This window comes from Heterodontus francisci, chromosome 33 (genome assembly GCF_036365525.1).
Source record: "Heterodontus francisci isolate sHetFra1 chromosome 33, sHetFra1.hap1, whole genome shotgun sequence".
Classification (NCBI taxonomy): domain Eukaryota; kingdom Metazoa; phylum Chordata; class Chondrichthyes; order Heterodontiformes; family Heterodontidae; genus Heterodontus; species Heterodontus francisci.
Window position 1 is genome coordinate 49,618,529 of NC_090403.1, and position 27,487 is coordinate 49,646,015.

Genomic DNA, 27,487 nt, shown 5'->3' on the forward strand with positions numbered 1-27,487 from the left:
TGCAGCTGATCCTTGGAATGAGCCAGGAGCGAAGATGGTCAAGGCCACAGTGACTTTGTTGGCTACTGGCATCTACCTAGAGAGTCGCAGTCTCCCGCAGCACTGATTCTTGGTCATTTCCAGATTAGCTCCGTCTTCAGCAGTAGATCCTATGTTAATAGCATAGACTTTGTTGCCTTCCTGCCTCTTTTGGCCAGACCTTCACCAAGAATGTATTCAACTTTGAGGAAGCCAATATTTAAAAGCCCAAAAGACGGTACTGCAGACACACACTTTGCCTTCCAGCATTCCACAGAACTGTGAAAACCTTACATAGGCACAATGAGAGACTTTTTCAATATACTAGTCAAGAGATGGTTAACGAAGCCATCAATGGGTGTGTGTCTGTCCAGTTAAACAATTTGTCCCAATCCCTGTGGCCAAACTATAGAACTGTAAATGCTACCTACAGGCTAATGAATGTCATGGAGCCACTGGTTCTGGATGTGCCCCATATTGGTTGGAAATGTTAAGAAGACACAAATTTGGGGAGGGGGTTGAGTCATCTGAGTGCGTAGCAAGCAGGGTTGGCCATTGTAGCATATGTAGTAACCCACCCAACTGAGTTTCCACCACCATATACTGTCTGTTTGGACTCTATGTTTGTTTGTAATTCACTGACAGAGTTTCTAGCAATCTGGGAAAAGCAAGGATTTAGATCAGCCAATGGAAAACCATTCTTAAGTAGCCCTATGCTGAAGATGGTGCTGCAGATGATCAAGAACAATGAAGGGAGATATGACTATTTTATACACAAAGTGAAGGCTCACTCTATGGCAGAGCTGAGATGGGAAGGAAATGAGAAAGCAGACATGCTTGCAAAGAAAGGTGCTAAATCTTGGGAACCCTTAGAAGGAAATGAAAGCAATAGCAATGATGACAGCTGTTGAGCCAGTGAGAGTGAGTGGCCTCATAGAAGTGCAGAAGACAGACCAAGTGCTCAGGGAGGTGTTAAGCAAACTAGAAAAAGGGAGAAACTATTGAGGGACCCTATGGAAGACCTGAAATGGGAATTAAAGAAGGAATGTTATTTAAGAATGACAAATGGGTGGTGCCTACAACTCAGAGGGAAGATTTTCTCTGATTAGTACATTGGGGACTGGGGCAGGGCATCCTAATGCAGAGGAAACATGAAAAAGAGTGAATGCAGTGGGATGGTGGCTTCATCAGAGAGAAGATGTGGAGGACTTTTGTTGTAATTGTCTGATTTGTGTGGCCAATAATCCAGACCCACAGAGGAGAAAGGCACCTTTGTGGCACACCCAAAGGGCAGAAGGGCCTTGGCAGTGCGTGCAGAGAGATTTTGCCTCTCCCAACTTTCAGCAGAGGGAATAAATATTGTTTAGTTCTTGTAAACCACTTCACCAAATGGATTGAGGTGTTTCCATGAAAGGCAGCTACTGCCCTAACAACGTGGAAAATCGTGCTGAATGTGATATTCTCTAGATGGGGACTACCACGGAATCAAATCAGGGAAACCACTTTACTGGACAAGTAACGCAAGCAACTTTGAAACTGTCAGGTTTTGAACAGAAATGGTGTGTATGTCATAATCAACAGTCCTCAGGAATTGTAGAGTGCGTGAATAGAATCATAAAAGACCAAGGAAAGACCTGGAGGAACAAAAGAAGAAATGGGATGAAGTGTTACCACTGGCTTTGATGAATATTAGGGGAAGTACGTCTTGTATTCACCTCATGAGTTGATGACAGGGAGATCTATGAGAACACCAGTACACTTATTGGTACCTGTTCTGACTGAAAGACAGGAGAAGGAAGTAAGTGGAGACAGATTTGTAAGAGACGTGAAGAAACAATTAGAGGAGATCTAAAGGCAAAATGCAGTGAATATCGGCAGAAATCATTGCGTTAACAAAATGAATCTAGAACCACACAAACCACAGGACTGGGACATAGGGAATCAGGTGATGGTCAGGAATTATGCTCTAGTGGGAGTGTTCGAACCGCTGTACAAGGAACCATATAATCTAGTGGGAAAAGGCGATCCCGATTGTATATGCAGTACAACTAAGAAGGCAAAATGGTTCCACATCAATCAAATGAAACCATACAAACCCCAAATGAAGCAATAAAAAGCAGAAGGGACTGCGATGAGTATGATAAAATGGGGGGGGTCATGGAAGATGAGGGTGTACCGATGGTGATACAGCCACTATCAATCTCAGCCCTTCGGAAAATGACAAGAGGTGGCAACCAGAAGGGAGAGAGCCCAGAGGGGGTTAGCTCTAGAGGACCGATATATAACTTGAGAGGGCAGAAGTGCCAATGGCATGCCTGTAACTTCTGTAAATAAATAAGTTGCTATTTAACCAATCGGATCTGCATGGCCCAGACAGTATAGTAGGGGGCAATGCAGAGCGAATCTATGTTTATTTGTTTCTTTTTCAGGAAGAGAAAGGGAATTCTCTTGGGAATCATCTGGAGTTAAAGTGTGACCTGTGAATTAGATTGATGTTCCTCGACAGTCACCTACCTGAGGAAAACAGCCGAAGCTGAAAAATATTCCTTTCAGCAGTAATAACAACTCTGGAAAGGGGGCAACAGGATGCAACAATTAAATAAAAACAAGAAATGCTGGAAATACTCAGCAGGTCTGGCAGCATCTGTGGGGAGGGAAGCAGAGTTAACGTTTCAGGTCAGTGACCCTTCTTCAGAACTGGTAGATATAAGAAATGTAAAAGATTTTAAGCAAGTAAAGCAGGGGTGGGGCAAGAGATAACAAAAGAGAAGGCATTGATAGGACAAGGTCACAGAATAGCTGACCAGAAGGTCATGGAGCAAAGGCAAACGGTATGTTAATGGTGTGCTGAAAGACAAAGCATTAGTACAGATAGGGTGTTAATGGACTGAAAACTGAACAGCCACAAGCACAAACATGAAAAAAACACAGTGGGTAGGCACAGTAGAAACAAACTGAACAAACTAAAATAAAATAAACACAAAAAATAAAAAGGAAAAAGAAAAAAATAACTAAAACTAAAAGTAAAATGGGGGGCCCGTCATGCTCTGAAATTATTGAACTCAATGTTCAGTCCGGCAGGCTGTAGCGTGCCTAATTGGTAAATGAGATGCTGTTCCTCGAGCTTGCGTTGATGTTCACTGGAACACTGCAGCAATCCCAGGACAGAGATGTGAGCATGAGAGCAGGGGGGAGTGTTGAAGTGGCCGGCAACCAGAAGCTCGGGGTCATGCTTTCCGACTGAGCAGAGGTGTTCCGCAAAGTGGTCACCCAGTCTGCGTTTGGTCTCCCCATTGTAGAGGAGACCATGTTGTGAGCAGCGAATACAGTATACTACATTGAAAGAAGTACAAGTAAATCACTGATTCACCTGAAAGGAGTGTTTGGGGCCTTGGATAGTGAGGAGAGAGGAGGTAAATGGACAGGTGTTACACCTCCTGCGATTGCAGGGGAAGGTGCCGTGGGAAGGGGACGAGGTGGTGGGGGTAATGGAAGAGTGGAGCAGGGTGTCGCGGAGGGAACGATCCCTTCAGAATGCTGACACGGGAAGGGAGGGGAAGATGCCTTTGGTAGTGGCATCACGCTGGAGGTGGCGGAAATGGCGGAGGATGATCCTTTGGATATGGAGGCTGATGGGGTGGAAAGTAAGGACAAGGGGAACCCTGTCGCGGTTCTGGGAGGGAGGGGAAGGGGTGAGGGTAGAGGTATGGGAAATGGGCCGGACACGGTTGATGGCCCTATCAACCACTGTAGGGGGGATTCCTCGGTTGAGGAAAAAGGAAGACATCAGAAGCGCTGTCATGGAAGATAGCAACATCAGAGCAGATGCATCGGAGACGGAGAAACTGGGAGATTGGAATGGAGTCCTTACAGGAGGCAGGGTGTGAGGAAGTGTAGTCGAGGTAGCTGTGGGAGTCGGTGGGCTTCTGATATGTCTTCCTTTTTCCTCAACCGAGGAAACATGTTTTTTCTGTCTGCAAAGAACAGGGCCCTGTGTATTAATATATTTAGCCTCCAGTACACATAAATGTGCCACACTGCGAGCCCTACTGACAATCTTAAATTGGTTGACAGCATAATTCTTAGCACACTGAGGATTATTTAACAAATGTTGTCCAATCGTGGAATCATATCTAATGTGGGACACTGTGTTTTGAGTTTTGCAAGCACGTGCTGTTTGGATACGGTCAGTACCTTGCCCATTGTGAACAGCGGAAGGGACATGTTGTTTGATACGATCCGCCAGTCTTTGGGACGTACGGCCTGTATACCGAGTATCACACTGGCATTGAAAATGATATATCGCATGAACATGTACAAAGATTGCGCCTGTTTCAGCTAAACAAGATAAGTGACAGCCATTCGCTGGTTCATTCCTCAGGGCAATGCCTTGACCAATGTGAGTCAAGCTGCCTGGTTTAAATTTCAAACAAATCTTGGACGTTAACTGTCAGTCACCGTAAACTAGTGCATTCTCCATGGCAACGCCTCAACCAATCAGAGGTCACTTGCCAACCAATCAGCACTCTCTTCTTACAGTATAAAGTTGTTGTTTTCCCATAGATTGGTATTCTTGCAGATTGTCCTGATGAGCGCAAGACGAAAATCTTCGACAACATGTCTCTATTTTCAGCAATACTCAAATCCTATTTTAGATAATGTTAGAATGGTGGAGCTGCTCATTGAAGAAGATCGAAATGCTGGCAAAGAAGAAGTTCAGAATGACATGTGCACGATATATGGGAGTTAGTTGGTGGAACAAATTTGCCATAATTTAGAGGAATTAAAGGAGGGATATGTAGCCAGTTGGATTAGCAATGAACATTTGACACAAGTGACAGATCATGAGATTTCACCAAATGTGAATATATACAAATAGAGAAGGTTGATTAAGGCTTAAGTAGTTCATCACAAATGTGATAGCCCTGCTAATGACACGGTGATAGGAATTTTGTTAAAATTCCCTCTTCTAACCCCAAACCATTGGGGGATATCCCTGTTTAGTGTAGAAGACATCGGACATGTATTGGATGGGACGCAAATAGAGACAGATCATCAAGACAGTGTCCCTTATGTAGCCTATAATGCCTCCACAAATGGAGCAGATAGTTGGATTCCCAGAGACCTGGTAGGGTATCAGCAAGTGAAAGAGACAGTAATTTGTCCCTACAGATTACACGACCATGAAGGATCCGCATGTGGATTCTCAGGAAAGAGAATGAATTGTACCATGCAATCCAAATCCAGAGGACATGGAATTGTTAATTCTGGGTACAGAGGGAATGGAATGTATTGTGTAACCATGACTATAAAATCTTTTGTCTGTGGAAATAATTTGACATGACCAGTTATACAACTTATTGTATCGAGCCTGCTCATGTGATATCAATTGGACATAGGATCCTACAACCCTTACAGCTAAGAAAGGAAACTCAGATCGATGTCACATACTCACTATCTCATTTAAACATGGAAGAATTTGTTAGTAAATGCGGCTATGATATAGATTGACTGGAACCTGAAGCTCAGGCTAAAATAACTAAATTACAATGATCTCGATATAACCCAGCATATATTGTGGGAATTAAGACAAAGACAAAGGAAAAAAAATATACAATGCATTAAAATTATCCCATGGTGGGAACAAATGTGGAGTTTGGGAACTATAGTTGAGATAAATCTTTGGATAAGAATTGTATCTCATGTATTGGTTATTGTTACAGACAGAATTGAGAGAGAACTGAAAACCCAGTTCTTTTTCCCTTTTCTGTCTGTTATCAGTGTCTTTTGAAAAGGAAAGTGTATGTGTTTCTTAACCCCTGAGCGTGTGGCCAATTTGGATAACCAGCAGCATGCTTTCATGGGTTTAAATAAAGAGGATTATTTTTATTTACACATTCACCCCGAAAATCTAACGCTACGTCACTCACTCACCACTCACACATACACACTTGAGAAAGAAAGCTGTTAAAGAGGATAGTGCACTTTAACAAATTACAAACAAAGGAATAGTTCATAAGCCACATGATTTGGCTTGTCCTGGGGAAAAGGCATGCGTTGCAGGCCCAGTGAAGAAGGCGTTTTCTCTTCTGAAATGTAGTTTGGTGGATTCTACAGCCGGAGTTGTATATTGAAGTCGTAGCAAGGTTCGCTCGAAGAGGTGGATTTTCAGCAGTCATGAAGTTAATTGCTTGTGGACTTATTACTAGGAGGTTGGTTTTCTGTACTGGTGAACTTGAAAAGGAGCAGGCTTGGATGCCTTAAGATGTTACAGTCTCCAGTTCTTTTAAGGCACAATGGCACTGCCTTGTCTGCTTGCTGGTTTTTTCTGCAGTCTGTATTTTAAAGATTTTTAAAAGGAGACCAATAAGGTTGGCCCACCATACGACTTCTCACAGTTCCTTTTCCAAATATGGTGGGAGTCTAGGTTGATTATCTCCATCCTGTTTATTGTTCTAAGGCATTCATCTTGAAGAGGGTTAAGACAATCAACTCCGTGAGTTCTGAGACAAGCAGTTCTGATGAAGGGTCACAGACCTGAAATGTTAACTCTGCTTCTCTCTCCACAGATGGCAAATCGGCTCAGTATTTCCAGCATTTCTTGTTTTTATTTAAGACAATCAATTCCTTTGTTTCAGAGAAAACCATTCAATTCAGGAATGTGTCGGTATGGTTTCAGGACAGGTGGTGGAAGGTATTCTTTAGTCCTTTCAAACAGTAAGTCAGTTTTTGAATATACAACTCAAGGTCAGCTGACCTTCAGTGGCCATCTTTGCAGCCCATGTCCACTTTTAATGTCCATGGTGTTTCATTTAAAACCAAAGGAAAATTCAGTTCTGGAAGATGCTAGACTGAATATAGTCCATGTTTAAAGTTATGAAGAGGACATGCCTGTACTATGTCCAGCGATGGCGGAGATAAGATGTTGAAAGAAGAGACATCAAAAGTTAATGCGTGAGGACTTGGCTCAGCAAGAACTGGAGAAGTCGTTTAAAAATGATGGATATTCTGAGGAATCAGACATCAGTCACTTGGGGGTCAAAGTCCTGTAGCCAGTCCTTCAGCAAGAATGCATTCAACTTTAAGGAAGCCAACATTTAAAAGTCCAAAAGAAATTACTGAGGACACTAATTTTGCCTCCCAGCATTCCACAGAACTGTGAAAACCTTACGTAGTCACAATGAGTGACTTTTTCAATATACTAGTCAAGAGACAGATAATGAAGCCATCAGACGACACAATGGGCATGTGTCTGTCCAGTTAAAGGATTTCTTTCGACTCCAATGCCCAAACTATAGAACTGTAAATTATATCTTCTTTGGCCTCCTTGTCTCGAGAGACAATGGGTAAGCGCCTGGAGGTGGTCAGTGATTTGTGAGGCAGCGCCTGGAGTTGCTATAAAGGCCAATTCTAGAGTGACAGGATCTTCCACAGGTGCTGCAGATAAAATTGGTTGTCGGGGCTGTTGCACAGTTGGCTCTCTCCTTGCGCTTCTGTCTTTTTTTCCTGCCAACTGCTAAGTCTCTTCGACTCGCCACTCTTTAGCCCTGCCTTTATGGCTGCCCGCCAGCTCTGGCGAACGCTGGCAACTGACTCCCACGACTTGTGGTCAATGTCACAGGACTTCATGTCGCGTTTGCAGACATCTTTAAAGCGGAGACATGGATGGCTGGTGGGTCTGATATCAATGACGAGCTTGCTGTACAATGTGTCCTTGGGAATCCTGCCATCTTCCATGCGGCTCACATGGCCAAGTCATCTCAAGCGCCGCTGGCTCAGTAGGATGTATATGCTGGAGACGTTGGCCGCCTCGAGGACTTCTGTGTTGGAGATACGGTTCTGTCACCTGATGCCAAGGATTCTCCGGAGACAGCGAAGGCAGCGATTATATCTATAGACTAATGAACTTTATGGAGCACTGATTCTGGATGTGCCCCACATTCATTGGAAATGCTAATCTCAGAGAACCAACTGATTAGAGCAAAACCTACCTGATATGATAACCAGGATATTCCCCATTGAAATCAACTTAATATCTTAATAGACTATTCACAGAATCGTTACAGTGCAGAAGGAGGCCATTCGGCCCACCGTGTCCGCACCAGCTCTCTGAAAGAACAACTCCCTCAGTTCCATTCCCCCTGCACATTCTTCCTTTTCATATAACAGTCTAATTCTCTTCTGAATGTTTCAATTGAACCTGCCTCCACCATACTCTCAGGCAGCGCATTCCAGACCATAACCACTCTCTGCATGAAAAAGTTTTTTCTCATGTCAATTTTGCTTCTCTTACCAAATACTTTAAATCTGTGCCTTCTTGTTCTCAATCCTTTCACGAGTGGGAACAGTTTCTCTCTATCTACTCCATCCAGACCCCTCATGATTCATGAATTAGAATATAAGGGGTTTGCGGTAATCATTGACATTGGTGTGGTTGTCTTTCTTTTGGTAGTTTAAAAAAAATGTTTTTAGCAGTAGTATTAGCAGCAGACAGCAGTACTGAAGCAGCAGCTTTTCAGAAGCAGAAATTCGAGAGAGAATATAACTCCTTTATTCAAAAAGGGAAGGAGACAGAAAGCAGGAAATTACAGGCCAGTTAGCTTAACCTCAGCCACAGGGAAAATATTAGAAGCTATTATTAAAGATATTATAGCAACACACTTAGAAAAAATTAAGGTAATCAGGCAGAGTCAACATGGTTATGTGAAAGGGAAATCATGTTTAACCAATTAATTGGAGTTCTTTGAAGAAGTAGCATGTGCTATGGATAAAGCAGAACTGGTGGATGTACCTATTTAAGACAGAACTTTTTTCTTTCAGAGGGTCGTGAGTCTCTGCCTCAAAAGGCAGTGGAAGCAGAGTCACAGTCACTTACGGCACAGAAGGAGGCCATTTGGCCTATTGAGTCTGTGCTGATTCTCCATGGAGCTACGCAGTCAGTCCCACTCCCTGGCTCAATCCCCGTAACCCTGCAAGTCTATTTCTTTCAGGCAGCCATCCGACGTCCTCTTGAAGTCATTGATTGTCTCTGCTTCCACCACTCTTGTGGGCACTGAGTTCCAGGCCATTACCATCTGCTGTGTAAAAAGGTGCTTCCTCATATTCACCCTGAATCTTTTTCCCAAAACTTTTAATCTGTGTAACCTAATCTATTCCTAAATTTAGTTTGCCGAACTCCCTTACATCAATGAGGATTGATCTTTAAATATTTTTAAGGATGAGGTCCATAGATTCTTGATAAGCAAGGGGGTGAAAGGTTATCGGGGGTAGGGGGTAAGAGGAATGTGGAGTCGAGGTTACAATCAGATCAGCCATGATCTAGTTGATTGGCGGAGCAGGATCGAGGGGCTGTGTTGCTACTCCTGCTCCTAATTCATTTGTTCGTAGTTAACAGCATGAGTGCAGCCCAGAAGGGAGTGGTTTAGTGCGTCAAGTTGTGCACCTTGACCATTTTCTCCACCCGGATGGGTTCAGGCCGAACCTTAGAGTTAGGAGTATAAGACAGTTGGTGAGGGTTCACCTACTTACACCTCTTTCCTCTCTGATGCCCTCCTACTGCTCAGGGTTCCACCATTCCTGCAGAGACTGTTGCCCCTCATCACCGCTGGGCCCAAAATCTGACAGGCATGCCACCATTGCCAACTGCAGCCTTCCTTCTGGGCAGGTGACTGCCCAATTGTGATTGGCAGCCTTGCCCTCATGATGCCAGCAGGTGCCAACCCCATTCAGTGCCCAAGCACTGAGTTCCCTCTCTCCCTGCCACATGTGCAACGTCAATTTTTAAAAATTCATTCATGGGATGTGCGTGTCGCTGGCTAGGACAGCATTTATTGCCCATCCCTAATTGCCCTTGAGAAGGTGGTGGTGAGCTGCCTTCTTGAACTGCTGCAGTCCATGTGGGGTAGGTACACCCACAGTGCTGTTAGGAAGGGAGTTACAGGATTTTGACCCAGCGACAGTGAAGGAACGGCGATATAGTTCCAAGTCAGAATGTTGTGTGCTTTGGAGGGGAACTTGCAGGTGGTGGTGAGCCAATGCATCTACTGCCCTTGTCCTTCTAGGTGGTAGAGTTTGCAGGTTTAGAAGGTGCTGTCTAAGGAGCCTTGGTGCTTTGCTGCAGTGCATCTTGTAGATGGTACACACTGCTACCACTATGCGTCAATGGTGGAGGGAGTGACTTTGTAGATGGGGTGCCAATCAAGCGGGCTGCTTTGTCTTGGATGGTGTCGAGCTTCTTGAGTGTTGTTGGAGCTGCACCCATCCAGGCAAGTGGAGAGTATTCCATCACACTCCTGATCTTGTGCCTTGTAGATGGTGGATATGCTTTGGGGAGTCAGGAGGTGAGTTACTTGACTCAGGATTCCTAGCCTCTGACCTGCTCTTGTAGCTATGCTGTTTATATGGCTACTCCAGTTCTGGTCAATGGTAACCCCCTGGATGTTGATAGTGGGGGATTCAGCAATCGTAATGCCATTGAATGTCAAGGGGAAATGGTTAGATTCTCTCTTGTTGGAGATGGTCATTGCCTGGCACTTGTGTGGCACGAATGTTACTTGCCATTTATCAGTCCAAGCCTGGATATTGTCCAGGTCTTGCTGCATTTCTACACGGACAGCTTCAGTATCTGAGGAGTCGTGAATGGTGCTGAACATTGTGCAATCATCAGTGAACATCCCCACTTCTGACCTTATGATTGAAGGAAGGTCATTGATGAAGCAGCTGAAGATGGTTGGGCCTAGGACACTACCCTGAGGAACTCCTCCAGTGATGTCCTGAAGCTGAGATGATTGACTTCCAACAACCACAACCCTCTTCCTTTGTGCTAGGTATGACTCCAACCAGTGGAAAGTTTTCCCCGATTCCAATTGACTCCAGTTTTGCTAGGGCTCCTTGATGCCATACTCGGTCAAATGCTGCCTTAATGTCAAGGGCAGTCACTCTCACCTCACCTCTGGAGCTCAGCTCTTTCGTCCATGTTTGAACCAAGGCTGTAATGAGGTCAGGAACTGAGTGACCCTGGCAGAACCAAAACTGAGCAGATTATTGCTAAGCAACTGCCGCTTAATAGCACTGTTTACGACACCTTCCATCACTTTATTGATGATTGAGAGTAGACTGATGGGGCGATAATTGGACTGGTTGGACTCGTCCTGCTTTTTGTGCACAGGACATACCGGGGGAATTTTCCACATTGCCGGGTAGATGCCAGTGTTGTAGCTGTACTGGAATAGCTTGGCTAGGGGCACGGCAAGTTCTTGAGCACAGGTCTTCAGTAACATTGCCGGAATGTTGTCAGGGCCTATAGCCTTTGCAGTATCCAGTGCTGTCAGTCGTTTCTTGATATCACACGGAGTGAATCGAATTGGCTGAAGACTGGCATCTGTGATGCTGGGGACTTCAGGATTTCCTTCACTGTTGCTGGGTCAAAATCCTGGAACTCCCTTCCAAACAGCATGGCTGCAGCACTTCAAGAAGGCAGCTCACCACCATCTTCTCAAGGGCAATTAGGGAATGGGCAATAAGTGCTGGCCTGGCCAGCGACGCCCACATCCCACAAATGAATAATAAAAAAAAGTACAGCAGAGGAAGCTATTCACCTCAGAGTCTGCACCAACTCTCTTGCTCTTTGCCCACATCACTGCAACTTTCCTCTCCAAGTATTTCTCCAACTCCCTTTTGGAAGAATACTATTGAAATCAGTATCCACCTCGCCATCAGGAAGTGCCTTCCAAATTCTAACCATCATTGCATAATGTTCTCACAGCACCTCTAGTTCTCTTGCCAACCACCTTAAACCTAGTTCTTGACCCTTCAGCCATTGGAAAGTTTCTCATTAATCTTCACCCCCATCCTAAAGTCTGGTACCCAGAATTGGATACAATACTGGGGCCAAACTAGTGTTCTATATTGGTTCGGTGTAACTTCTTGGCTCTTGTATTCTATACCTCTATTTATTGTCCTGTCTGACCAAAGATTTTGCAGAAACATGCCCAACTCTATGTTCTTGTACCCCCTTTAAAATTGTACAATTCAGCTTTTATTGCCTCTCCAGTCTGCCTGTCAAATCTTTACACCTCACATTTTAGTTTTGAATTTCAGCTACCATGTGCCCACGCATTATGGCAGCTTAAGTCCCAAGATATCTATTTATATTTTATTAACCAGTTACTATAGTTTCAAGTTTCATATAGTCTGCAAATGTTAAAATTGTGCTCCGTTCCCAAGTCATTAATATGCATCATGTGGCTACGAGGGTATTGGGAAAAGTGTCAAATCTGGAAGGTCATAAAAGTGAACAGGGTTTGACAAGTTAATGAAAAGCTGGGCAGTATTTTAAAAGAACAAACATGGAGTTTTGGTGAATGACTGGTGTGGGGTTTGGAACTCAAGTCAGGAAATTTCTCCCCAACTGTGAAGCAGCCAAGCACCAGGCTGCCCATGACTCATCATTGGACGTTGCAAAATGCTGCATCAAGCTATAGCATGTAAACAGCTCAAATGAGCAGAAGCTGAAGACAAGGCTGACCTTTGCATACTCGTCTCTGAACAATTCATTTCCTGCCAAATATCAGTACAAAAATGTATTGAAATAAAAAGGAACTGAAAGATGTTTGAGACAAGGAATACATTCTGTATGTACAAGTGAGCTGCGACAGACATCACCTTAAGAGCAAAGCCAAATAAATGCAGTTAACTGGATAGCAATTTCATTCAGGGCTCTTCCAGCTAACTGAGAAAGGAGATTTTCACCCAGTTCGACCCAGTCCAAACAGCTCCCACACAAATATCTAAGGGACCTCAGTTGCCCAAACATTAATTCTATAACTGAGTGTCAAACTAATGGTCACACTCCATTAGACAAAAAAAAAATCACAGCAGAGCTGGTACAATGAGTAATTTTTAATTAACTTGCAAGTCTATACAAGGGAGTTAGTTTATTTTTTAGATTCTTCTTCCTTGGACAGAGTCTTAATGATCTCTTCCTTCTTGGCCTGCAGACGCTCTTCACGGCGCTTACGAGCTTCCTTGGTCCTGGTTCTGCGAGCTTCAGCCTGGTCACTGCAACACAATGAACTCTGGTCAGCAGTTAGCAGATTGAGTTCCTCTTAAGAGCTTATACCATATTACATGTTCTGCAACACAGCTAATAGTTCATGCTTTTTTTAGAAATTCATTCACAGGATGTGGGAGTCACCAGTCATAGCCAGCTTTTATTCCACTTCTAATCACCCTTGTGAGCCACACTTGAACATCACAATGGATTGTTAAGCTATTTCAGGTAGCAGTCAATGAACTACATTGCTGTGGGTCTGGGTTCAATATAGGCCAGACCAGGAATGGATGGCAGATTTTCTGCCCTACAGAAAATGAGTGAATATTGCTTTTACAGTAATCTGGTAGTTTCATGGTCACCATTACTGATACTAGCTTTCCCCAGATCATTCGTCCAAGCCTCTCGGTTACTAGTCCAGTAACAACCATTATGCTATTGTACCCCAGGATTTGGTTAGAACAGTATATGATTGTAGATCTATACCCACAGCAAGTCAAGTGTGAAAAATAATCCATTTTAAGTCAACTTCTGAAAGGTTGAGATTCACAATTACAGAACACTTAAGAATGCACTGAATAAAGCACACATGCTCAAAGGTTTCCATTTAGAAAACAGGTAGTTAGCTGCATGAGTTGCAAGAGTATACCAAGTTGAACACAAAACACCCCTTGCAGGTCTCTGCAAAGTACTTACGCCAGTAGCTTCTTGCGAGCCTTGTCTGCCTTCAGCTTGTGAATGTGCTCCATCAAGATACGCTTATTCTTGAACACATTACCCTTCACCTTGAGATACAGGCTGTGGTACCTATAAGCATGCAATGTAAAAAAAAGTTTGCATCTTTTCACATTGCCAGTTAGTGGCATCATAATCAAAATATGCTGAAGTATACAGCAATGCACAATTCATTTTATAAGTGAGACATCCTCATTATCTATATGATTAATGCATTGTAAGTCTTGAAATCAATTAATTTCTAATTTTAGTTTAAACTCCAAGTATGACAAACCTGTCATGCAGGATTTCTTGGAATCAGTTCTGAAATATTTAACTAAATTTGCATTTGTGAAACCCATCTTTAGATACCAGACCCATCACTGCCACATTAACCATAAATGGCCTTAACCTAAATTTCTGATATTCAAGTCAAATGGGGAATTCAAGATATTTCAACTTAACAGTATAACTTCAGCATAGAAGTTCTGAAGTAAAGAAACAAACAAACCATAGACTACCAGCAATCCAGAAAATTTCTAGGCACTGGGGTGCACAAATACACTATAACCGCAATTTCCATTTTACTTCCATATCCACTTGGCTGCTTATTAGATAGAGGCAGCAAACATAGCCATTTGAAAACTAGAGGAGGCTTACACGGACAACCCTGTGGACCAACCTTGAATTCATTTTTGTTTTACAAAACAAAAACTGAAGTCTGCCCTGGTAAAGACAGCATAACCAAACCATGAGCTAACCAATTGGAAAGAGTAAGCATAAAAAAAAAAGGAGCTGAGTGGGCTAGGCTGGCAATTTGGTGCTAAATTATAGTGGGTTTTGTTCCACATCACTAACAAACTCACATTAAGCCATCAAAAGGCTGTACAGAGCAGAGATATCATGGGAGCCACTTTGTATTTAAAACAAGGACAATTCTACGGCACACCACAGTAGGCAAATGGTTTTGCTAGTTTGATTAAAACCTCCTTCTTAGAAAGATGCCAGTGGGCTCAGTTAGCTGATGCCAGGCAGGGAGGTAATGGAGGTGCATTAGAATTGATGCTAGGACCTCTGGACTAGTGAGCAATTAAAGCTAGACTAACCAGCATCTAAGATGACACACATCAATACCAGAGCAAGACAGGACAGAGTTCAGATTTAAATGAACAACTACTTCGGCAAAGCAGAAGTCTGCAATTCGACCAATCTCAGCCTCAGGGCAATGGTTCTCCTGGGATAATCATTAAGGAAACTTACATGTGGCGATCAATCTTCTTAGACTCCCTGTATCTGCGAAGCAGGCGTCTCAGAATTCGCATTCTCCTCATCCAGGCCAGTTTCTCTGGCATACGGGCATTAGCTGTACCCTTTCGCTTACCTAATCAGGAACACACAGCACATTGAACAGCCTTAAATTTCAATTATGGATACAGTGCAGCAACCAAAGCTAATGCTGATTTACACAGCTAAAAGTAATAAAACACTACCCTGAGGAAGTGGCTCTCAAATGGTCAGTGCTCTGGTCAGCCTGTGCCTTGAATAGAATATACAGTGAGAAACATGCAAACATCGGAGGGAAAAGCACTAAAAGGTTGATACATTTGTGTGTTTCAGTCTGCAAAAGAGAGCACCACGGTGATCATTTGAGAGATCCACAAGATGGTTCAGGGCGTAGAAGGGCTGAAGCATAATCAAACTTGTGAATTTACAACCATTGACCTTGCATATCCATGATGCAATTAAAACAGGATAGGTCTTGCAGCAACAGCAGCATAGAACATTGTGGACCCATTCTACATTAAAAACATGCCATGTCTGCAAACTAAAATATTGTTAGAGCACCCCCCTGTGGTAACAGGCTAAATTTCACCAACTTAAAGCAGCTTTGCTGAACTCACTTCAAATTAGAGTGAAGACACTATCCTAAACCAGGAATAACTCCCCTGCTCTTCTGAAATAGTGCCATGGGATCTTTTACAATCACCTGAGGGGGTAGATTGGGGCTCAGTTTAATGCCTCATTTGAAAGATGGCATCTCTGGCAGTGAAGCACTCCCTCAGTATCGCACTGCAGTGCCAGCCTTGTTTTCTGTGCTCAAGTGCTGGAGTGGGACTTCAACCTACAACTTTCTGACTCAGGTGACAGTGCTACCCACTGAGCTACGACTTTACAGTCAGTTATACAGCACAAAAACAGAACCTTCAGCCCCTCGTGTCCATGCCAGCCATCAAGCACCTATCTATTCTAATCCCATTTTCCAGCACTTGGCCTGGAGCCTAATATGCTACGGCACTTCAAGTGCTCATCTAAATACTTAAATGTTTGAGGGTTCCTGCTTCTACCACCTCTTCAGGCAGCGTCCCAGATTCCAACCACCCTCGGGGTGTATTTTTTCCTCAAATCCCCTCTAAACCTCGTGCCCTTACCTTAAATCTATGGCCCGATTATTGACACCTCCATTAAGGAAAAGAGTTTCTTCCCTATCTATGCCCCTCAATTTTGTGTACCTCTACAGGCTTTAGAGGAAGGCAGTGGCTTAGTGACAATGTCATAGGACTAGTAACCCGGAGACCCAGGCTACTCTGCAGACATGGGTTTAATCCCACCACAGCAGATGGGAATTTTTTGAAAAAGCTAGTCCAATGGTGACCATGAAACCAGTGTCAATTGTTGCAAAAACCCATCTGGTTCACGAATACCCTTTAGGGAAGGAAATCTGTCATCCTTACCTGGTTTGGCCTACATGTGACTCCAGACCCACAGCAATGTGGTTGACTCTTAAAATGCCCTCTGAAATGGCCTAGCAAGCCACTCAGTTCAAGGGCAATTAGGGATGGGCAATAAATCTGGCCTAGCCAGCAATGCCAACATCAGGCAGCAGATGGGTATGGGGTAGGTCCAAGAGGAGAGAAGGAAGGGTTAAATTCACCACTAAAATTAGTCACTGGCTAACACTGAAACTTTTATAATAAAACCAAAAAAGTGCTGGAAATACTCAGCAGGTCTGGCAGTATCTGTAGAGAGAAGCAAAGTTAACATTTCAGGTCAGTGTGTCCTTTCATCAGAAACTTTTATTTGGATACTGAAAAATTAAGTACTTGAATTTCAAAGTACCAGAGTGTTAAAGATTCATTATAATTACAATTCATTCACCATACACCAAACAAATGCCATACAAGATGAGCTCGTGAATTTTATTCCCTGCAATGAAGACAAAAGCATCATTTACCAATGCCCATGTGCCGGCCCTTCCTGCGTGCAAGGGTGTTCTTCCTGCATCGAGCACGCGAGTGTACAGTCACAGGTTTGCGGATAATCAGACCATCTTTAACCAATTTTCTAATCTGCTGACCTGCAGAGGAGGAAGAAAGTGTGTTTACAGATATAACTTTCCAAGCTCCAAGGTACCCAATAAGTAACCAAAACTTTACACAAGGTCCACAGAACAAGCGAAATCACAATCCCAGATGACACAGTATCTTTGTTCAATAACTGTAAATCTGGATACGCTAATCAAATTGTAGGACCACTTTCAAGCCAAAGCTGCAGTTTTAACATTACAATGGTTAAAAAGTCTACTGTTATAACCAGACTAAAATGCTTAGCACTGCACACAATAAAGCCCCCAAATTAAATACAACACCCTCCCTATAGCTGATATTAAGATAATCATTTCATTTTAGAGGAAAAGGACTATAAAACATGGAAGTTTCTTAAAATGTTTCAGCAGTAAAGAGTCTGCATTTAAATGGCACTTTCACATCCTCAGGACAGCCTGAAACACTTGACAAATTACTTAAGTGTAGTCACTGTTGCAATACAAGCAAGTACAACAGCCTATTTGCACACAGAAAGGCCCCAAGAATCATAATGCGATAAGTGACCAGGTGCTTGGTTTTAGTGGGACTGACCGAGGGACAAAAACACAAGAACTCCTCTGCTCTTTGAATTATGCTGCAGGATCTATTGCATCCACTTCAGGGAGCAGACAAGGTCTAGATGTAATATCACATCAGAAATACACTACCTTATACAGTATCAACATTTGCTCAGTACTGCACTGTGATAGAACACAGGCTGCAGACATAACTTCAAAGACATCTAGATCTAGACATCTATGAAACGAGGTAGATCGAATGAGATGAAGCACAACTGAAGGCACTGAGGAAAACTACAGACAAACCCTTCTATCTTGGTCACAAGAAAAAAACGCTTACTTACGTGAATTGGCATTGGCAATCTCATTGGTTTCATTGGGATCCAGCCATACCTTCTTCTTGCCACAGCGCAAAACGCTGGAGGCAAGCCTCTTTTGAAGCCTGAGCATACTATATTAAAAAAATACAAAAACGTTTGCCAGGATTTCTAAATGCTTAGCACTGATAGTGTTACTAGTTACCCAGTTAAATGACAGAAACCTAACAGATTAAACAGTTGTAAGCCGTGCTAACATAAAATTATGCGTCCCACTAATGTCACAAATCAGATCACTAACATTTCCAAAGTCTACCTGAATTGTGAACTAAATGACAACCACCTAACCACAGGTTTAAGCTTCCTGTACTTACAACTGAAATGAAATATCAATTAGTCCACATCTAACTATATAAAATGTGACACCAACTCTATTTGACGGTGGCAGGATTACTTTGAACGGCCTTATAAACCTGAGTGGATCCTTGGTTTTACAAAATGATTGCGAGCCTGCGGGGAAACTGCAAGAGGCCAGATAAAAGCAGAAGAACTGGAGGCAGTGAGAGCAAGCAATCGGAGCCACAGCCGAACGCAGAAATCTAAGTGATGTCACTGCATGGAGCCAACAGGTTGTTGGATAACAGACTACTGCTTTGAGTTCTTTTAAATGGTTTTTTTCCCCCAATGTTGAAATTTACTTCATTGTTTTCATTGTGTTTTCGATTGATATAATTTTCAGTGCCTTTAATTTATTACATTATCAGTTTTAAAATTCTATAGGTCGGTGTCGCAGGGCCGTAGATTTTGAAAGTTCAGTGTCAAGTATTTCAGCAGTCAGGATCTCAGTGATTTAGAGGTCAGTGGACTGACTACCCTGGCAGGCAAGTTGGGACCCACTGCATACACATCCTCTTTTACGTGGGAACTTCAGGACAATAAACACATATGAAGGAAGTGCTGTCAGTTGCTAGAGCTCAACCTGAGTTCTGCATCCGAAAATCAGTATCCTCGAAAGTACGTTCCAGGATGGGGTCACCCCACAGCTACAGAAAGTGCAAGTAGTAAGGGAATGGATGAGCACCAGACATGGTAGGAAGACACAGGGACCCACACACAAGCTTGGCACCCAGGATATGACTGTATACAAGGGGGTGGGGGGGAAGAAAAAGAGGTAGAAAGGCTGCAGTTAAAGGGGATTCGATAGTTAGAGGCACAGACAAGCATTTCTGTAACTGCAAACACGACGGTCAAATGTTATGCTGCCACCCTGGTGCCAGGGCAAAGGATAGTTGCGGTTCATATTGGAACCAATGACCGTCAGAAGGTGTTGAGGCCTTTCAGACAGTATCAAGAACATGGAAGAAAATTCAAAAAACAGGACCTCAGATCAAAATCTCAGGATTACTCCTAGCGTCACATGCTGAGTACAGGAACAGGATGATAGTGCAGGTGAATGTGTAGCAAGAGAACTAGTGCAAGAGAGTGTATTTCAGATTCTTGGGGCTTTGGAACCAGCTCTGATGGAATGGGCACCTGTACAAGACAGACAGGCTGTACTTAAAGTCAAGACCAATGTCCTCACTGAGTGGTTAACTAGTACTGTTGGGAAAGGTCTCAACTAATTTGGCACGGGGTCAGAAACCAGAAAATAGCAGAGGAGAGCAGAAATGAGATCAAAGGACAGAAATATACAAAAATTACAGGGACCAGATTGAGGAAAACAGCAAAATGAACAAAGGAGGTATTAAACCATATGCACCATTTCTGTAGTATAAGTAATAAGGTTGGAGAACCGCAGGCACAAATTGCTACTTGGGATTATCATATGGCTGCAATAAAATGACAAACAAGGCCAGGAATGAGTCTTTAAATATAAAAACAGAAAATGCTGGAAATATACAGCAGGTCTGGCAGCATCTGTAGAGAGACAGAAACAGTTAACATTTCAAGAACTGTTCTGATGAATGGTCACTGACCTGAAATGTTAATTCTCTCACCACAGATGCTACCATTTTGTTTAATCCACACCTAAAATGTTAGTTAGGGAGTAGGCATGACAGCATAAAGGATAAGTGTTCTAACTAGAATGAATGATTCTAGGACTAAATCGATTTGGCTTAAGTTGAGGAATAGAGGAAGTTTTTTTTTGTTATTTAGAGCTTTAAACAGCAAGGAAATAGATGAGCAAATTTGTTGGCTGCACTAATCACATGTTAATTGCCCTAATATAGGTTATGCTGGGGAAAACAGCACCAACAGTAAGGAAGATAATATGTGCACAGGAGTCAGAATCATACAGCACAGAAACAGGCCCTTCCGCCCTTTGTGTCTGTGCTGGCCATCAAGCACCTATCTATTCTAGTCCCATTTTCCAGCACTTGACCTGTAGCCTTGTATGCTATGGCATTGCAAGTGCAGGATGACACCAGGAATGCAGTTTATATGGAAACTGGGATTGTTGTCCTTAGCAGCAGAAAAGGTTAAGAGATTTAATAGATGTTCAAAATCATAAAGGGTCTTGACAAGAGTAAATAAAGAGAAACTGGTTCCAGAGGCAGAAGAGTCAGTACCCAGAGGGTGGAGATTTAAGGTCTGTCACAGTTTTAACTGACAAAAGAACCAGGAGTTTGGGGGGGGGGGGGAGGAGGAGTGGGAAGAGGAGGATGAGTTTTTTAAATGAACACAGGTATTGAGTTAACTTTCAGAAGGGAACTGGAAACATGTGCAAGACTGGGGGGGGGGAAGGAGAGAAAGAGGAGACAGGAGGGAATGGCTGAGTTTCCAATGAGCCAGCACACGCACGACGGGCCCAATGGCTTCCTGACGTATTAAAAGAGAAGCCGCCCAAAGAGACCCTGCAGTTGGAGCAGGTGCGCAGCGGGCAGTGGCTGAGACCCGGACCCGAGGCTGTATGTGAGATTAGGCCGCAGGCCTTAGCTCTTTGCCCGGCCTTCCCCCCCCCCTCCCGAGTAACGTGCGCGGCGGTGAAGGGGTTGTTATCTTTCGCCTATCCGCCCTTCTCTCGGTGCCGGTTGCTCCCCTCAGGCGATCCTATTCTTCGGGCCCAGTACAGCCAGGCCGCCGCACTCACCTCATGGCCGCTTCCTCCGTAAAAGACCGAGCATGCGTGGAACTCGCCGCAGAAAGCCTGCCCGGGAGCAACGAAAGCTCCAGAGAGGGGTGTGAACAATGGCAACTCACCTCACTCCCAGGGCCGGAGCAGCTCCGAACCTGACAGCAACATCTCTCTCAAATGTATATAATTATAAACAGTCATAAATACTCAATTTTAATCCGATCACAAGACTGACCGCTGAAATCTACAGGACAACTTTTCATTCCACCCTATGGAGCAGAATGGTACATTCCATTCACGTTCTACGTAATGACGTTTCACGCCGCTGCACGCAGGGACGACTGGTTACATTTCATTCACATGGAACTTGCATACAGGGGCGCTCACATGCAAAGTGGCTGAGTATCTCCAGCATATTCTGTTAATATTGCAGTGATTTTGTCCTAGCTACAATTTTTTTGACTGTTTACTATTGGTTTGTAGATAATCCCCAGAATTAGTAACCCAGAAATAAAAGAGAAAGTGCTTGCATTTATATAGAGACTTTCCCAACCACCGGATGGTGGTCCCAAAGGGCTTTATGAAGTGTAGACACTATTGTTAAGAAAGGAAACGCGGCAGCCAATTGATGCACAGCCAGCTCCCACAAGCAGCAATGTGAAAATAGATTATCTGCTATTTGTGATGTTGGTTGGGTGATAAATATTGGTCATTACACGTCTACCTGACCCTTCAAGCACCACCTCATGTGACAGGGCCTGCAAATCAGGCATTAGACTTAACAGCCATCTCAGAACCCATGGAACCAGAGTGAAAGCAAGTCATCCTCGATCCAGAAGGACTACCTAAGAGAGAGAAATATTGGTTAGGACACCAGGATACTTCAACTGCTCTTCTTTGAAATCATGACATGGGATCTTTTGTATCCACCTGAAAGGGCAGAAAGGGCCTCAATTTAATGTCTTATCTGAAAGACAGCACCTCCAAGAGTGCAGCAGTCCCCCAGTACTGCACATGAATTTTTGTGCTCAAGTCTTTGGAGTGGGACTTAAACCCACAACCTTTTGACTCAAAGGCAAGTGTGCTACCAATTGAGTCACAACTGACATAACAGAAATAGTAACATATTGAAAGTTGCAACTACATCAAGAAAAAGGGGATCTGGGGTAGATATTTCAAGAGGGCAAGAGGTTGCTCTGGTGACATCAAATAAAAGTGTCCTCTTTTATAGGAGCACATCTAATAGAAATCTAAATCATAAAAAAATGAACAAAAAGTAAAATACTGCAGGTGATGAGAATCTGAAATATAAACAGAAAATACTGGAAATACTTAGCAGGTCAGGCAGCATCTGTAAAGAAACAGAGTTAACCCTTCAGGCTGATGACATTTTGTCAGTACAGGCAGTGGAAATTAATAATACCAACCTGTTGACGATACGCTCCAGTCCCTGTCGTGCCCACAGGTTGCAGATAGTTGGCATAGGTTATTTCCTCTGATGGGGGAAACTGAGATGGATAGATTTTTTTTTTAGACAAGCCTGTGTGGAGTTTGCAAGTTCTCCCTGTGACCGCGTGGGTTTCCGCCGGGTGCTCCGGTTTCCTCCCACAGCCAAAGACTTGCAGGTTGATAGGTAAATTGGCCATTGTAATTTGCCCCTAGTGTAGGTAGGTGGTAGGAAAATGGGATTAATGTAGGATTAATATAAATGGGTGGTTGTTGGTCAGCACAGACTCTGTGGGCCGAAGGGCCTGTTTCAGTGCTGTATGTCTAAATAAATAAAAATAAACAAGAGTATTAAGGGATAAGGAACCAAAGTGACTCAATGGGGTTAAGATAAAGATCAGCCTTGCTGCATTATGCTGTTTCATTGCATCCCATTCAATTTCTTTTTCTCATATTTTTATTTTACACACTTAAATAAGGGATAGAAGATTTCTGGCGTACACAGAGGATAACTTGGTGTTCCATTATTACAGCTTGTATCACAATGACCCTCAGCACCTTTCTAATACTGTATCATCCATTCAGTAGGGGCAACGCAAGTTATTGCAGACCTTCTTAATGCCTGTAGCTGCAATGATGAGGGAGTTAGAAACATAGAAAATAGGAGCAGGAGTAGGCCATTCTTCCCTTTGGGCCTGCTTCCCCCATTCAAAAATTATCATGGCTGATCGTCTAATTCAGTACCCTGGGAACAGTAGGGCACAGGAGTGGTTCTTGATACCACCAATACTGCCACAGCTCATTCCTACAGAGATCAAGCAGGGATTGGAATTCCCTAAACCTCTCCAACTCTCTATCTCGCTCTCCTTCTTTAAGATGCTCATTAGCCCAATCTCTTTGACCAAGCATTTTGTCATCTTTCGTAATATCTCCTTATGTGGTTCGGTGTCAAATTTTGTTTTCTAACACTCCTGTGAAGCACCTTGGGATGTTTTATTACATTAGAGGTACTATACAATTACAATTTGTTGTTCTTGTGTGTAATTATGGACATGGTCGACATGATTGCCCTGTTTAATGTAAACTGCAATTACCGTGATAACCTGGAGCTACAGAAGTGAACGTATGGGCAAAAGTGACTCATGAAACCCAAAGCTTATTATGAGAATTGTATTTTGCAAGGTTGGGGGAACACAGAAGACACATCCTGCATTCACGATACTAAAGCCTATTGTGAGTCATGCCCTCTTTAAGTAATTTACTATTAAAGACATGATTTGGCATAATTGCCTGGGCAATAACAAAGCCTAAAGAGACAGCAGATGGCATCATAACAGCAGCTTTACAGAGGGCATGTGAACTGTTGATGTGATCATTGACCAACAGCTAGTGCAATAATAGAATTTTATAACAAGTGACCCAACTAATAAGATGCAAAGAGCTAAACAGTAAAACAGAATGGTTCCATATCGGTACCCATTGGTAAGTCTGCTTCAGTATTGGGCAATTCCATTGATCCTGTCTTTTTCTTTTAACTGCTACTTATTTCTGTCTAAGCTCAATTTTGGGGCAGGTACTCAGGGAAGCAGATCTGATGCAGTCACAGATGTGGCCTGACATTCCCTGTTGCTATCGACATTTGTTATGGTCCCAGGAGACAGGGATGATCTTTATCTTCAGCGTAAATTAAGGCATCTGCTGTGCCTACTCAATGGTGTTGGCAGAAGGTCCTCTCAATTTTGTTAATGGAGCCTCATTTGTATTGATTGGTGGTAATGCTGACTTCAGGCAATGGAGTAAAATGGATATCCTATTGTCTTAATAGGAGAGATTGAGTAGACTAGGCCTATATCAAAATAAATAAAAAGATAGAGCAAAAATCTTGGCTGACACTCCAGTGCAGTACTGGCAGAATGCTGCACTGTCAGAGGAGCCATCTTTCAGATGAGATATTAAATCGAGGCTCCATCTGCTCTCTCAGGTAGATTTAAAAGATCCCATGGCATAATTTCACAGAAGAACAAGAGAGTTATCCCCAGTGACCTGGTCAATATCATTATCAATCAACATCAGAAAAAACAGATGATCTGGCCGTTATCACATTGCTGTCTGTGGGAGCTTGCTGTGCACAAATTGACTGCCGCATTTCCGACATTGCAACAGTGACAACACTTCAAAACTACTGCATTGGCTGTAAAGCGCTTTGGGATGTCCAGCAGTCACAAAAGATGCTATATAAATGCAAGTATTTCTTTTTTATGTTCCCTAGAATTAAGAAGAATGAGAGTTGATTTCACTGAAACATATAAAATTCTTAAGGAACTTGACAGATGCTGGGAGGATGTTTCCCCCAGCTGGGGAGTATTTTTTATTCATTCATGGGATATGGGTGTCGCTGGCAAGGCCAGCATTTATTGTCCATCCCTAATTGCCATTGAGATGGTGGTGTTGAGCTGCCTCCTTGAACTGCTGCAGTCCATGTAGTGTAAGTACCTCCACAGTGCTGTCAGGATATATGCTAAAGGGTGCAATGCATCCTGCGTTGGTACACACTGCTGCCACTGTGTGCTGGTGGCAGAGGGAGTGAATGTTTAAGATGATAGATGGGGTGCCAATCAAGCAGGCTGCATTGTCCTGGATGATGTCGACCTTATTGAGTGTTGTTAGAGCTGCACTCATCCACGCAGGTGGAGAGCATTCCATCACACTCCTGACTTGTAGATGGTGGACACACATTGGGGAGTCAGGAGGTGAGTTACTCGCCACAGAATTCCCAACCTCTGACATGCTCTTGTAGCCACAGTATTTAAGTCAGGGGGAGATGGTTACATTCTCTATTTTTGGAGTCTAGAACTAGGGATTGCAGTCTCAGAATAAGGAGTCGGTTATTTAGGACTGAAATTAAGAGAAATTTGTTCACTCAAAGAGTGTGAATCTTTGGAATTCCCTGCTGCAGAGGGTGAGGATGCTCAGTCGTTGAGTATATTTGAACGTACGAACATATGATTTAGCAGTAGGAGTAGGCCACTCGGCCCCTCGAGCCTGCTCTATCATTCAATAAGATCATGGCTGATCTGATTGTAACCTCAACTCCACATTCCCGCCTACCCCCCAATAACCTTTCACCCCCTTGCTTTTCAAGAATCTATCTACCTCTGCCTTAAAAATATTCAAAGACTCTGCTTCCACTGCCTTTTGAGGAAGAGAATTCCAAAGACTCACAACCCTCTGAGAGAAAAATTTTCTCCTCATCACTGTCTTAAATGGGTGACTCCTAATTTTTAAGCAGTAACCCCAGTTCTCGATTCTCCCACAAGAGGAAACATCCTTTCAACATCCACCCTGTCAAGACCCCTCAGAATCTTATATGTTCAATCAAGTTGCCTCTTACTCTTCGAAACTCCGGCGGATACAAGCCTAGCCCAACCTTTCCTCATAAGACAACCTGCCCATTCCAGGTATTAGTCTAGTAAACCTTCTCTGAACTGCTTCCAACACATTTACTATCCTTCCTTAAATAAGGCGACCAATACTGTACACAGCACTCCAGATGTGGTCTTACCAATGCCCAGTATAACTGAAGAATAACCTCCCTGCTTTTATATTCAATTCTCCTCATGATAAATGATAACATTTTATTAGCTTTCCTAATTACTTGCTGACCTTTTGTGACTCATGCACTAGTACACCAAGATCCCTCTGCATCTCAGAGCTCTGCACTCTCTCACCATTTAGATAATATGCTTTTTTTTAATTCTTCCTGCCACAATGGACAATTTCACATTTTCCCACATTATACTCCATTTTCCAGATCTTTGCCCACTCACTTAACCTATCTATATCCCTTTGTAGCCTCCTTATGTCCTCTTCACAACTTACTTTCCTACCTATCTTTGTGTCATCAGCAAATTTAGCAACTATACCTTCGGTCCCTTCATCCAAGTCATTTATATAAATTGTAAAGAGTTGAGGCCCCAGCATTGATCCCTGTGACACTCCACTCATTACATCTTGCCAACCAGAAAATGACCCATTTATGCCTACACTCTGTTTCCTGTTAGCTAGCCAATCTTCTATCCATGCCAATATGTCACCCCTACACCATGAGCTTTTATTTTCTGCAATAACCTTTGATGTGGCACCTTATCAAATGCTTTCTGGAAATCTAAGTACAATACATCCACTGGTTCCCCTTTATCCACAGCACATGTTACTTCTTCAAAGAACTCCAATAAATTGGTTAAACATGATTTTCCTTTCACAAAACCATGTTGACTCTGCCTGATTACCTTAAATTTTTCTAAGTGCCCTGCTATAACGTCTTTAATAATAGCTTCTGGCATTTTCCCTATGACACATGTTCAGCTAACTGGCCTGCTTTCTGTCTCCCGCCCTTTTTGAATAAAGGAATTACATTGGCTATTTTCCAGTCTAATGGAAACTTCCCTGAATCTAGGGAATTTTGGAAAATTAAAGCCAATGCTTCCACTATCTCACCAGCCACTTCTTTTAAGCCCCTAGGTTGAAGTCCATTAGGAGCCGGGGACTTGTCAGCCCGCAGCTCCAACAATTTTCTCAGTCCCACTTCCCTGGTGATTGTAATTTTCTTGAGTTCCTCCCTCCCTTCCATTTACTGATTTACTGCTATTTCTGGGATGTTACTTGTATTCTCTCGTGAAAGCCGATGCAAAATACCTGTTCAGTTCATCTGCCATCTCCTTATTTTCCCTTATTAATTCCCTAGACTCACTTTCTAAAGGGGAGGGCTGGAAGGAGTAGGAGAGTCAATGGAACAGCTTATTGTAATGAGAAGCTTTTATGTTATCTGATGCAACATAAATGAGATGCCTGGAGTTCAGTTGATTGAAGATCTCAAACAGGTTTATTAACAGCTAACTAGTATATACAGTGCTGAGCTAACTATTTACATGACCTGCCTCTTGGTGTTAGTTGCAGAGTGAAGCTGGCAAGTAGTCAGGTGACAG

At 43.1% G+C, this 27,487-nt stretch overlaps 1 protein-coding gene across 4 annotated transcripts in view; it reads right to left on the minus strand.

Annotated features, from left to right (window-relative positions):
* Positions 1-12,898: 12,898 nt before the first annotated feature.
* Positions 12,899-27,487, minus strand: part of rpl19 (ribosomal protein L19) — a 431,812-nt gene continuing 417,223 nt past the window's right edge. For 3 of the 4 annotated variants that reach the window (XM_068013540.1, XM_068013541.1, XM_068013539.1), the window contains exons 2-6: positions 18,008-18,116; positions 17,016-17,138; positions 15,044-15,164; positions 13,766-13,876; positions 12,899-13,077 (exon numbers count right to left, since the gene is read on the minus strand). In XM_068013540.1, the coding sequence (XP_067869641.1) occupies positions 12,954-13,077; positions 13,766-13,876; positions 15,044-15,164; positions 17,016-17,138; positions 18,008-18,116 (588 nt within the window). In that variant the 3' untranslated portion in view covers positions 12,899-12,953. Of the gene's footprint in view, positions 13,078-13,765; positions 13,877-15,043; positions 15,165-17,015; positions 17,139-18,007; positions 18,117-21,071; positions 21,125-27,487 lie in introns of those variants that run through there. The other variant, XM_068013538.1, reaches the window with a different exon arrangement.